Genomic DNA, 12186 nt, shown 5'->3' with positions numbered 1-12186 from the left:
AACAAAGACGTCATCCGATCTTGCGCCTACAACCCTGGACATCCCATTGTGTGTCAGGAAGGTACGCAAGTAGTCATCAGTGATCCAGCCATCCTGTCGACCACCTTCTGGGAAGTGGTCGAGGAACACGTAGAGGATTTTGTGACGTATGTAGTCGTATGTACCATTGAGGAGGAGCCGCAGGAAACTGGGGAAATGACAAATTCCATTTAGTGAATTTTTGAATCCAATAAAGAAACTGGTAACAAAGGTCCTTGTTTGAAAAATAATGCCTTTCGGTAAGAAAACCCACTGTCCATACACTGGAGGAACAACTCAATTAACCTGTTGAAATGCATAGCAAAAGAGGTTGTTTACTAAATGTAGCTGCTATTATGAGCTGCCAGCGACTTAAAATAAATTATTCTATATATCTTTTAGACTTCACTTGACATGACCAGGGTTTTATAAACTATATATATCCCATCATTGTGTCATACTCTTTAACCTCTTTAGTCCAGTTTAAAGGTTGCTGAGCATGCATTCCTTTTTACAAGCCTACACTGTCAGCCACAAAGACTCATCTACTGATGGCCACACTGCAGCTCAGTTGAGTTACACATTTTGCTTAAATACACTTTAGCATAAGGGCCATAAGGGCATGGCTTGTATAATCTCCACACACACACCAGTCCAAAGAGTGGTTTCTTACGTCAGGGGGCGTTTCTCTCCATAGGCAGTAAAGTTGGATTCACAAACCAGGAACAGATCAACGGCTGGGGCGAGCTCACGAAAGCGTATTTGCAGCAGGTCAAACTCGTGGTTTATGTTGATGGCATTGATGACCCTCCGTGGGGTCTTTCTGGGCATCAGCCGCTCCTTGGTAGGCAGATTGGAGTGATACACTGTGGTGGGAACCCCACAGTAAGGTCCGTGCCATCCCGGCCGGCACACACACTTGACTTCTGGAGCTATGGAGGGCTGCTGCTGGACCGCCAGAGGTTTCTGTTGCCCAGCAGCCCCAGCTCCATTAGCCACAAAACCCTTGGATTTCCCAGAGTACTCATTTGGGGTAGCTACTTCTGTCCCCTGCCTGAAACAAAGGGCTCCAGCTTTGGTTCGGACAAAGTAAGGGGTTTTGTCATCTTCAAGCCGGTGAGTGCGGGTGTGGAGGTCCCCCATAGATTTTAAGGGGTCTGGAAATGTGTCATTGCGTAACACCACCTGTTTTCCCACCAATGGGACCTCTGGGAGGTCAGGCCCAGCAGGTTGGGCTGGGTGGCTCAGGTTCTGTGGCTTCAACTGGTCTTCTGCTCTTTTCTGGAAAGAAATACAAAGAAAAGAGAAGTGTATTAAAGCAACTTCAATACTTCTAAAAAAGTTTCTTACTTTCAATGGTTTGCATAAAAGTTCTCATTTAAAAATGTTTATAAGATGCTGTTTTGTTTTGTTCAAGTTGCTTTGAAACTGTGAGACGTGCTCTTGGAACCTTGAGAGAAATTTGAAAGCTGAAAGGATGGAGACAGCACACATTTATTTTGTCTAGTTTATACCAAATTTTCTATTCTGACAACTGAAGGTAATTCAAGTTTGTAACCCATCCCAAGCACCCACAAACTCTCCTGTTCAAAACATGTTTAATATATGCAATGCACAGATTGCAGATGTATTCAATGCCAATAATCAACCAATAGCCAAATGGAGAATAATTTAAAGCAAGGTGTGAAAGAAAAATATCACATTTAAACATTATATTCAGGATAATACAAATTACATACCCACATTATGGCCCATGAAATTAGAAACTTTTGAAAATTATAGTTCCCTTTTTTTTCTGAATACTCAAGTACAAGTTGTATTGTAGTTCTTTGTGCAAAGAATTTAGGATATATTTACTATACCATGGACTGAGCCAATGTTTGTCATTGTGATCAGGCTCCCTACTGTCTAAAAGTGTGTATCAATTACAACTCTAGGATGAAAGCATTTACTTCTTTTTGTGCCAATTATATAAGCATATGACCTCTGACGAGTGATTACACAGACGTTTTCTTAGTCCCACAGGCTGTCTGTAATATTACATTAGAATAAGGTTGTTTATATTCTTTTTTTTTTTCTTGTTTACATTTTCTCCTGTAATTCTAAAATACATACTTACAAAACTATATTTTTGTTGTTTTCTAACAAGTTGTTCAATCAAATACTAATTTGTAGTTAATCTTTTCCCAGCAAACAAAGATTCCTTAAATAAAATGACATACATCACGAGTGGGTGGCAGGTGGCAGATAAGTAACAGTAAGCAAGTTTAACATAATCACAAAGGACTCGAGTGACAGAAATCCTGGACACAACATTATCTGTTTAGGGAGATTAATATACTCAATACTTAACTTGTGCACAATGGAAAAAGAGACAAAAAAAAGAAAGATAACCGAGACGATTTATCTAACTTAGTCTATGAGAGTGTTATTCATAATTTAGAGGCTTAAGGAGTAGCAAATGGATTCTTCTGACCAGAGAGAGTAAAATTTTCCTTGATATGCACAAATAGCAAAAGATGTAGTATAATGGAAAAGCAGACTTCTCAGTTTCTGCTGATCTCCAGGGCGTTTACACAGAATTTATATGGATCAGCAATGTCTTGCCCTTGAGCTTTCTGGAATCACATATTTTCCCTCCACTAAATCAAAGCATCTTGACATGAGCACGGGGCAACTTTAACCCACCATCCACTTGAACTATGTGAAGATAAAAGCTCTACACACTGCAAAAGTTGTGACTTTTAACAGAGAGCTTGTTTGCAGGTTTAGATATCAGCTTATTAATCCGGTTTTAGAATGACCTCAATGCAAGTCTACCAAAAGAATGTCACACTACTCATATATTCAGTCTTGCTATAGGCTGTTATAAGCCTTTACTGTATCATCATACAACTGAGACAAAGTCCTAAGGAGGGGAAAATTAAACAATATACCACTTTAAAATCATACAGTATTAGTCAACATACTGACAATATTTTAGTAGTATTTATTGCAGGGTTGTTGTATTGCTGATATTTTTCTGGCTAATTTTATAGTCAAAGTTTACTAATCTCACCTCATTCACAGTGTCTCCCTGCTGATTTTCCTCTCGTTTAGCCCAAGGGGGGGTGGGCACCGACTTCTCCCTCAATCTAATATCCAGCCCTGCGCTGCCAACAGTTCCAGCACCTTGAACCACGACCCCCCCAATCCCCAGAGTCATCCGTCCTCCTTCTCCCACAGGACCCGGCACGGAGGTGGGGCTGTGCGGTATGGCGGCAACACCTTTCTCCCTCGAGAGGAAGGCGGAGGCAATGATGAAGGACTTGATGTTGAGGTAGGGGGAGGAGAGCTCACGCAGCAGGGAGATGTAGCGGAGGGCCTCGAAGTAGTGGAGGAAGGAGATGATGCCTACCATGCACAGCAAGATCAGCCTGTGCTGCCACAATTTCCTCCTGAAAAGAGAGGAAGGGGGAAATGGAGACACATTTCATTTCTAAACATATCTATCTATCAGAAAACACTGTTTTGGTATTATGTTTTTATTCCTATCTGCACCGCAGTGGGCAAACCCCAATGAACTTAAAAGTAATGGCCTTGCAATTGATAAAACAATGACACAAAAAAGCAATCACCACCCCTTGACAATAGTCCAAATAACAGAATCAGAATCAGAAATAATCCCAGGGGGAAATTATTTTCATTACAAACTCCAGAACATATATTAAGAACAAATATACAAACAACATATATTAAGAACAAATATATAAATATATATAACTATATATATATATATATAGCCTATAAAAGATAAAATGTACAGTTTAATACCTACTTTTATAATTGCATTTGCATTTATGATTGTACATGACTTACTAGCTCTGGCTGTCGACTTCTTGATAATCGGGACTCTTTATTAATGACTTTATTAACATTTGTTCCGCAGGATTGATGGTTTTTTACAAAGTTAGACCCACTGACCTTTATTGCAGATTTATGACCCTTTATTTATGACTTATTAACATTTAACGAAAATATCTCAACCCCTTTGGCACATAAAGGTAACTGCATTGCACAATTTGACTGGAGGCAAGTGAGAAAATGTTTAAGATTTGGATGAACCAACCAGAGACTATTTTCTTGTATATTGAACACGGAAACACATAAATCTGTCTGTTACAACACAGTAGCACTCACAGTTTTTCAGATGTTACTCATTTACTTTCTGAATCCTTACTTTAAGCTGTCAGTTTTTTCATCTGAGTCTGTGTTGATTTTCTTTCTCTCCAGTCTTTTAGCAAACATGTATTTTAATCAACTTATGTTTGCTATCTGATCCGGGCACAGTGAATCCTTCTGTGTGGTGTGAAATTTGATTAAGGTAATTGGCAAGCGTTGGCTTGTGTAAACCATTATGTGTACTCCTCTCCACTCAGTATGTATAGACAAACACCAACAGACAGGCGCAACAAAATATCAAAAAATTCTATACTCTATATATACTCTACATAAAAGTTAGATATTTTAAAACAACCTTCATGTCTAATTTCATGGTGCGCTTGTTTGATCCTGGAGGACAACTTGTACAAGCTTCAGATTTGGGACATGATGAAATATAAACATATGAGGGATTTGATTCCAAAAGTAGCTGGAGGGTGACCTCTACTCTTACAAAATCAAAGAGAGTACAAAAATTAGATAACTACAACATCTACGTCTATGGCTGACATAGATGCATTTTGGATCGAAGCTTTGGTGTCATTTGTTTAACATTAATCAGATTTGTGATCCTTATTGGCAGTAATATTACATTTAGGCAGTAAACATGGCTGAATGGATGAAGCATGAGTTTTGCAGTTCTCATGACATGGCGTCATCTTGATTGCAGCCTCTGCTGCAAGTCTCACATCTTTTCCCTTCTGAAATGTTCAGTTACAAGATCTCGAGCAAAGATTATTTTCCGTAAGTCCCCTGCTAGGTGACAGTGATCAGGCTTTTGAAGATACTAAGTTATTCAAGCCTTTGGCATTGCCATAGACCTGAGACAGCATATTAGGATGAATCCTCCAGGCTAGATGGAAAACAAAAGAGCCAATATTCAGCCAGTTGTGTAGTAGCTTAGCCTCGAACGAAAGAAGAAGAAAAAACGAATCCCCCTTGATATTTCTATAAGGCAAATTGACTCCTGTTGTAATGGGTGGTCAAGAAAATTGCAGCAGTATTGATTGGGTAATGTTCAACACGGACATGTCGATAGGGTGTCTGAAAACCTAAGAACTTGGCTTCAGCTGGCTTTAATAAAAAATGACCTGCCTGGAGCAAGTTCACAGAAAGCAATGAGTCACTCACGGGAAATCTCTTCAAACTCCACCGTGTTTTAGAGAAAAAATAGCAAAGGGGGCAACCAAAGAATTTTCTATTTTTATCCAAGTATTTTTCTATCCTGCTTTTTTCAAATGACAAACATCCCTTTTTTAACCTTATGTCTTTGGCTGCAGCTGGAAAACAACCAACATACAGTAGTGTTTGTGCAGGTTGAGTCAAGATAATGTTTTGCTTTTCACTTGTGAGAACTGTACAAATCCCAGCGTGGATAGATTATGCATAACAAATCAAACTCATGACTGTCAAAGACATGCAGAGAGGAGAGGAGGAGAACAGGAGGACATGAGTGTTTGCTCCTGCATTTGGAGGAGAGGAAAGAGGGGGGCAATCCTTGTGATGAAGAGCGGCGAGAGCTTATAGCGACTAGAAAAAGAGAAGAAAGAGAGAAACTGACAATGAAAGAGAGAGAGGTTGAGAAAGATTGGTGCCTATTATTCTCCTGAGCAGGGAATAGTCATAGAGGGGTTGGTTCCCATGGCAATAGCTCCCTTGATGCGTGTATGTGTATTTGTGTGTGCGTGGACGGTCTGTAACCGGGCCTTGAGACTGTATGAGGTTGGCCGAGGCCGTGGCAAACCGAGGAGCAACCCGAAAGCCTTGAAACGGCGAAGAATCTCAGACAGACACTACTGTTTACTCGCCTGTTCTCTCCACCTCACTCATCACCCCTCATCTTCCATTTTTTTCCTTCTGCGTGCTTGCCTTTATGTATCGTCCTTGAGCATTCAAAGCAAATATAACAAATTCAGTGAGTTGAAAAAGCAATTCCACCTTCGGCATCCATGGCCTCCTTGTGGAGAGTGCGTAAGGGTTTAAATCGGGAGATGTCTGTGTTTAAGTTTTTCTGTAGCGTCTTCAATGTAAAAGTGTTTCGGAGGCTTCTCATGTATTCACTCACAATACTTTATAAGCTTTGTGTCCTTCGAGACCTTTTTACAGTAAATTATGATTTAAATTTATTTCCCTGTGTGCAATTCCTAGAGGATGTAACAAAACTTTCTTTAGACTCTGATTTATAGCATACTGGATATTAGCATGAAATTGTAGTACAAAAAAGAAAGTGATGCAATTTTGTCCTGGTGGTAAACAATGGTGGTACTGTTCTGCATGTGTCTCTCTGTCCACCATAATCTGCAAGCACAGGGAAGCCCAAGTTTGTTTATTATAGAACCCCATCAGATTTGAATTCTTACCCCTGCATGTTAAATGGTGGATCTGGAAAGTTTGCAGTTCTCTCTGGAAGACGGACAGATGTAGCGTGTAAGACGTAATGTTTGCCGATAGCTAGCTTTTTATGTCTGACACTCACAAGAAGTGGAAGTCGGTGTAGCGTAGGTAAACAGCTAACTGTACCAGTGACTGTGTATGGGACCAACAAACCTTTCAAGCCCACAGGCAGACAGTATTATATTCAAACCAGTTTATGGTGGATTATATCTTTAAATCAGTTAGAATAAGGGTCCTGTAAATGGCAGGTACAGTACATGTAGCTACACACTGTAGATCACTGTCTTAAAAGGACTGTATAATCACTAAAGGTTATAGCATTAACATCCTGCCTGAGTGTCCATTGTTTTTTTCTCTCTCTCGGGTCGCTCTTTTTCCATCCTTTCTGTTCCACTTAGGTGTGGAATCAAGGTGGTAAGGGCGAAAGGAAAGAAGAAAGGGGGAGAGTAGGGGATTTCCACATTGAGTGTGTTAACATTTTCAGCTGGCGCTGTGAGCTGAAGTAGCAGTGGATGAGAATGAAGCTTAGAGGCTTCAAAGGAAATTATGACCAAACATAAGGCTATTGGACACATCCGCTGTGTGTCCTGTGACCATTTCTTTCAGTTAAGGTCAACTGATGCTTTAACACCTAACCCGTTTAGTTCAGTCCAGTCAAGCTCTGGTGTCTTTCCCAGTGTAGTTTGGTTCATTCAAGCTGGTGGGAAAGTTATTTTTCAAACTCTGGCACGGTTTGTTTATGGTGTGAAAGCAAAGCCAACCACAGGATTTTATGACAGCAGATATATGATTTTAGCAAAGCATTCAAATGCAATGCTGTTCTATCTGCTGCTGGTGAACTGTTAACAAAGCAATCTTATGATCTATAGTCTACAAGAGATATATAGCCTATATTTACGCACGGTAATTTGGTAACCATGGTAACACCTATGTATGTCAACACGTGAGCGGTGGAGATTTCCCCTGAAACACCAGAAAGTAAAAAGGTTTTAAAACAGAATTCTGTTGAGTGTTTGTTCTACTACTAAGGCTTCTGAAGTTTTAAACAAATTGCCTCTCTCTCTCTTGTCCCATTTCTGCTCTGTTCTAATATGTTTGTCACTATTTATACGATATATGAGGTCAAGTTACTCACAAACTCATCAGAGAAGATGAACACATACAGGTTAGAAAAATGCAGCATGTGTTGCTGTGATTGTCTGGAATTTGATTACCAGACGTGGGTCCATATAGGTTAGAGAAAGATTGTTTTCATGAATACAAAAGAAAACAACATTATCTGTTGGTAGGAGACAGAATCTGAAACACAGTCTCCTGTGTTTACATTACAGGCTTTATTGATCTTATGCAACTCACACATTTTTTGTCATTTGTTTCATTTCTGGTTTTGTCTCTTGAACTCAGGTTGCCTTTGCTGGCTATGTTAAATAGTCTAATGCTAATTTATTAATATGACGATGCCTGTTATTAAGTTATTAATGTTATTTTTACATCCTTCAGAAAGGATCAGATTATTTTCACATTGGTAGTCTAGTTTTTTCCGCTGTTATGAAATATATATACATAACAAATAATATATATATTAATTATTTATAATTTGAGAATATAATAATTAGGAATAATTTGTTGCCAGTAATAATGTCTGCTCTGTCCATCCTTCATGCTGTACATTATGATATAAAATTGGTCAGATGTTAGCTAAAATGTAGGTTCCAGGTGACCACAAGCAGTCGACACAACGCAACACATTCCCACTTCTGGTGTAGACGGGAAGTTGTGAGACAAATTGAAGGAGCTGGAGCAATTCCTTAGGTCAATAGACCCATTCCTTTTCTTGCAGCAGTATATGTTACTTCAGCCTTTGTTCTGGATTTCCATTTTAATTCCGTTATTTTTTTAGGACGACACGACCCATGGAGGTAGTAAACATGGGTCATTTGAAGAATTTCAACCCTAAAACCACTGCTGTTGTTTTTCCTGTGACGTCAGTCTTGTCCTCTCATTTACATGATGGTCTCTAACCACTTTTCCTTGGAGAGCCCTTGAGTCTACTCCTCACAATAAACTACGGATGATATCAGACCAGCAGTAGCCACCACCAAATGCAGCCCAGTGCTCCACTTTACTTGTCAGATTAAAAAGATCAAAAGTCGGAAAAAGGAAAAGAGGGTGAGGGAGATAAAGCATGAGAGCACAAGAGAGGGAGAGAGCAGGCTTAAAAGGGAGACTACATGGAGAAGAACACAAGAACACAGTGTCCTAATTAATGTCTTCCTCCATTAATCCACTCTGAAGCTTCCCATGCTGCTGGGTTTGATCTCCGCAACGTTGCTATCAAAGCCTTGTAACACGGTCTTGTAATATGGGGAAGATCTCAGTCAGACAGCATGAAGGAAAATTATTTCCTTCCTGCAGTTGCTTCTTGTTGCTGTGATGGCTGTAAGTGCAGTTGGGATTTTTTGTATGCCATGTTCTACACTGATGTAAAAGGCACAACTATAAAGTTCAAATTCCTCATTAGAGCAACAGCGCAATTTTAAGCTCCACTACTCAGTGTTTTAAATGAACGTCAAATGGCTACATAATGAGAAAGCTAGGTAGTGACAAATCCACAAAGTCTGCAGCTCTTTTAGATCACTGTTTTGGTTTAATGCCATGAAAATTACGCTTTCACCTCAAAAAGCACTGATAATTTTTTACTGCCTGCTGAGCGCCAAACTGTGACTAGCTGTAGCACTTAGACCAGTATTTTCCTTAGGTGTTGATTGACTCCATAAATAAATCCACTGTACGCTACCTGCCTGGCACCAAAAACAAAAAAGTTAGCAGCCTGCTAATAAAGATACTGGAGCATTAAGTATCTAAACGGCAACTTATATTTTGGAGACTTAACAGAGCAAAAAGGAGAGTGACTATTAAATTGAAATTTAAGAACAGCTTTAAGTGATTGCTAATGTTTCTCCATGTCTTCTGGATGTGTAAATAAGCAACAGGTTCGCAATGACAACTTTCTATACCAGGGCTTTGTGATTCTCAGCTTGTAGCAGAGGTCTTCTGCCCCAAAATCAATGATTTCAGCTTTAATAACATACTTAATCCCCAAAGATGCAACAAACAATGACCCAAGTGACCAATATGAGCACAGAAAACAAAGCAAACCTCAGACTGACAAACTGTTTTTGATTGACAGATACAAAACATGGCAGTGAAAGACCTCCCCGATGTTGCCTTTCACATTCAGCACAATACAAAGTGCTGTGTGATGTTTTGGTTGTTAGGGCCAAAGCTAAGTGCATCCCAGCGACAACAAAAGCATCTGAACGTCAATCTCGGCTTATGAGAAGGGAATCTTATCGAATAAAACCTCTTATCGAATAAAACCTCAAAATGCCATTAGCCAGAGACAAAAGATAGAACAAAATGGCAAGAGGATCGTTGCTAATTCAGCAAAAGGGAAATCAATGGCCCTCTTCCCGTTTTTCTGTAGCTACCCAGCGTCTGTCTACCCTGTAAAGCATCCCCGACTTCCCGCCTGTCAATCTCCGAAAAAAACAGGGATGTACAGGAGCTGAGGAGGGGCATGTAGGGGCTGCAACTGCCCGGAGCTCCCGCCTCAGAGGAAAGGTTTGAGACAAGAAACAGCGACTCAAAAAATCATAAACATCTCACATTTCCTCTGTCAGTTCAGCTCTAAAAATACTCCAGTTCGCCTTCGCCTCACATCGCCTCCTCCCCAGTCTCAAGGAGCTATGCAAATACAAGCCCCTCCATTTTTTTCCTCTTCCACTTTGTTTTCCTTCCACACCCCCTCCCTCAAAGCCCCCCATCTCATTGTTCTGAATACCTCTTCTCCATCTCTTGTAGACTACATGACAGAGCCTCGCCTTCTCTCTTGTTGTTCCTACTCTCTCCAGGGTAGGGGGAGAAATGATAAAAGCTATTTACAAGTAACTGTAGGCAACAGCGAAATCTTAGACTTGGAAAAATTCAGGCTTCTTTTTTTTATACCCTGTTTTCTTTGATGGCAGAGCCATTTGTGATGCTGCGTGGTGAACTGCAGCGCAGTGCAGAGCAGTCCTGAGTGACAATTTAAGGGGGGACTGAAGCGCTTTTAGGGACTTTGACTACGCCAGCTTCTGCAGATTGTGTTTAGCTTTTTTGTTCTTGAAGCAAGACATCAGTCCTTCTGGCATGTGCTGAGAGGCAAAGACACAACTCCTCAGTACATCTCAAACACGTACAAACCATTTAGAAGGCTTCTGAAGTTTTAAACGCACAAACCGAGAGGCGTGCAGCATGCAGGAAACACTGTGTTCTGGTATTAATCACAAGTCCATCAGCCCGCCGTCCATTTCAGGGAGCCGTACTGAGGCTGGCTGAGATATGATTGTGATGCACGTTGAGGTTCATAAAGCCCAACAAAGACTTTCATGTAAGTGCCAATGCAAACACCGGATTTCATGACAACCGTAATGAATCTCCTGCCTCATCTCTCACTCTTTCTCTCTACCTTCTCCCTCGTTGTGTGTTGATCTCCCCTTTTATATTCAACAGACTCTAATTGCACACTCTTCTTCTCTCCAGACTCTACTTGCCATGCATTACCCACCACCCTCCCCCCGCACCCCTTTTCTGACGAACAATCGCCAACCCGGCTACCCCCATTTCCTCTTTCTCCCTTGATTGAGTCTCACCTTTTCCATTCTTGCCGTTCACCTCATTAACGGAGCCCCCGTCTGCTCGTTTCCTATTTCGCCTCCCACTCCTTCCTACATCCCACACCCCCGCCCCTCCCCACTTCCTGTCCTGTCGTCTCTGAAGCGACGACCGGCTTGAATTTGTAGTCTCCGGCCAAGGCGTTACGTTCTGTAATTAGAAAGGAGCATAATAGAGAGGGTTCCTCATCAGCCCAGGTGGAAGAGGAGGGGAGGGCACCACTGCCATCTATCCATCCATCCATCCATCCATCCTTGAGTTTAATCAGTGGCACACAATAGGATGTCACCTGCTCCCAGACGCAGCCGCCGGAGAGAGGCAGCGATGCTGTCACAAACCATTTGGGGTGAGGCGGCTCTTTAAGGCCTCCTCTTTCTCCACGGTTGTCTCTGTTAATTTGGTCTCCCTGGGAACGAGGGAGAGGGAACCCATGAAAAATCAAGCTCATTTAATCTTTTCGTTTATTTATTTATTTACAGACGCTTATCCAGCATGTTCTTCTTTATTGGTTTTCCTTCTGAAATCCCTGAGGGAATCATTGATATCTGGGTGCACGAATGTTTGCTTTCATATGTGTGTAGTATAAATGTCTGTGTATGCACAGTATGTCACAGAAAGGTTAATCTGGCCCTTAATCAGTCCTCTTCAGTGGGAGAAAGTACAGCAAATAAGGCTGTTTACTCAAATACTGTACTAAGTACAGTTTTGAGGTACTTGTACTTTATGTGAGGTTTTCCATTTTGTATTATTTTGTAGATGTATTATACTTCTATTGTACGTTTTACTTCACTATATTTAGTTGACACCTATAATTCCTATTTACTTTGACAGTTATATGATGCTGATTGAATGATGAAT

The 12186-nt window shown here is 40.8% G+C and overlaps 2 protein-coding genes across 3 annotated transcripts in view; one reads left to right on the top strand and one right to left on the bottom strand.

Moving 5' to 3' along the window:
• The window catches only part of LOC118335828 (beta-1,4-mannosyl-glycoprotein 4-beta-N-acetylglucosaminyltransferase-like), a 14702-nt gene extending 3033 nt beyond the window's left edge, over nt 1–11669 (bottom strand). Inside the window, exons 1-5 of the mRNA XM_035672276.1 lie at nt 11618–11669; nt 11376–11478; nt 3077–3455; nt 692–1299; nt 4–187 (exon numbers count right to left, since the gene is read on the bottom strand). Coding sequence (XP_035528169.1) covers nt 4–187; nt 692–1299; nt 3077–3455; nt 11376–11478; nt 11618–11669 — 1326 coding nt within the window. The remainder of the gene's footprint in view (nt 1–3; nt 188–691; nt 1300–3076; nt 3456–11375; nt 11479–11617) is intronic.
• Nucleotides 1–12186, top strand: part of LOC118336213 (raftlin-like) — a 99995-nt gene that overhangs the window by 3114 nt on the left and 84695 nt on the right. The window lies entirely within an intron of this gene.

Source organism: Morone saxatilis, unplaced genomic scaffold (genome assembly GCF_004916995.1).
Source record: "Morone saxatilis isolate NCDOM2014 unplaced genomic scaffold, NCSU_SB_2.0 Contig24, whole genome shotgun sequence".
Taxonomy (NCBI): domain Eukaryota; kingdom Metazoa; phylum Chordata; class Actinopteri; family Moronidae; genus Morone; species Morone saxatilis.
This window is presented reverse-complemented; position numbering and strand designations above follow the sequence as displayed.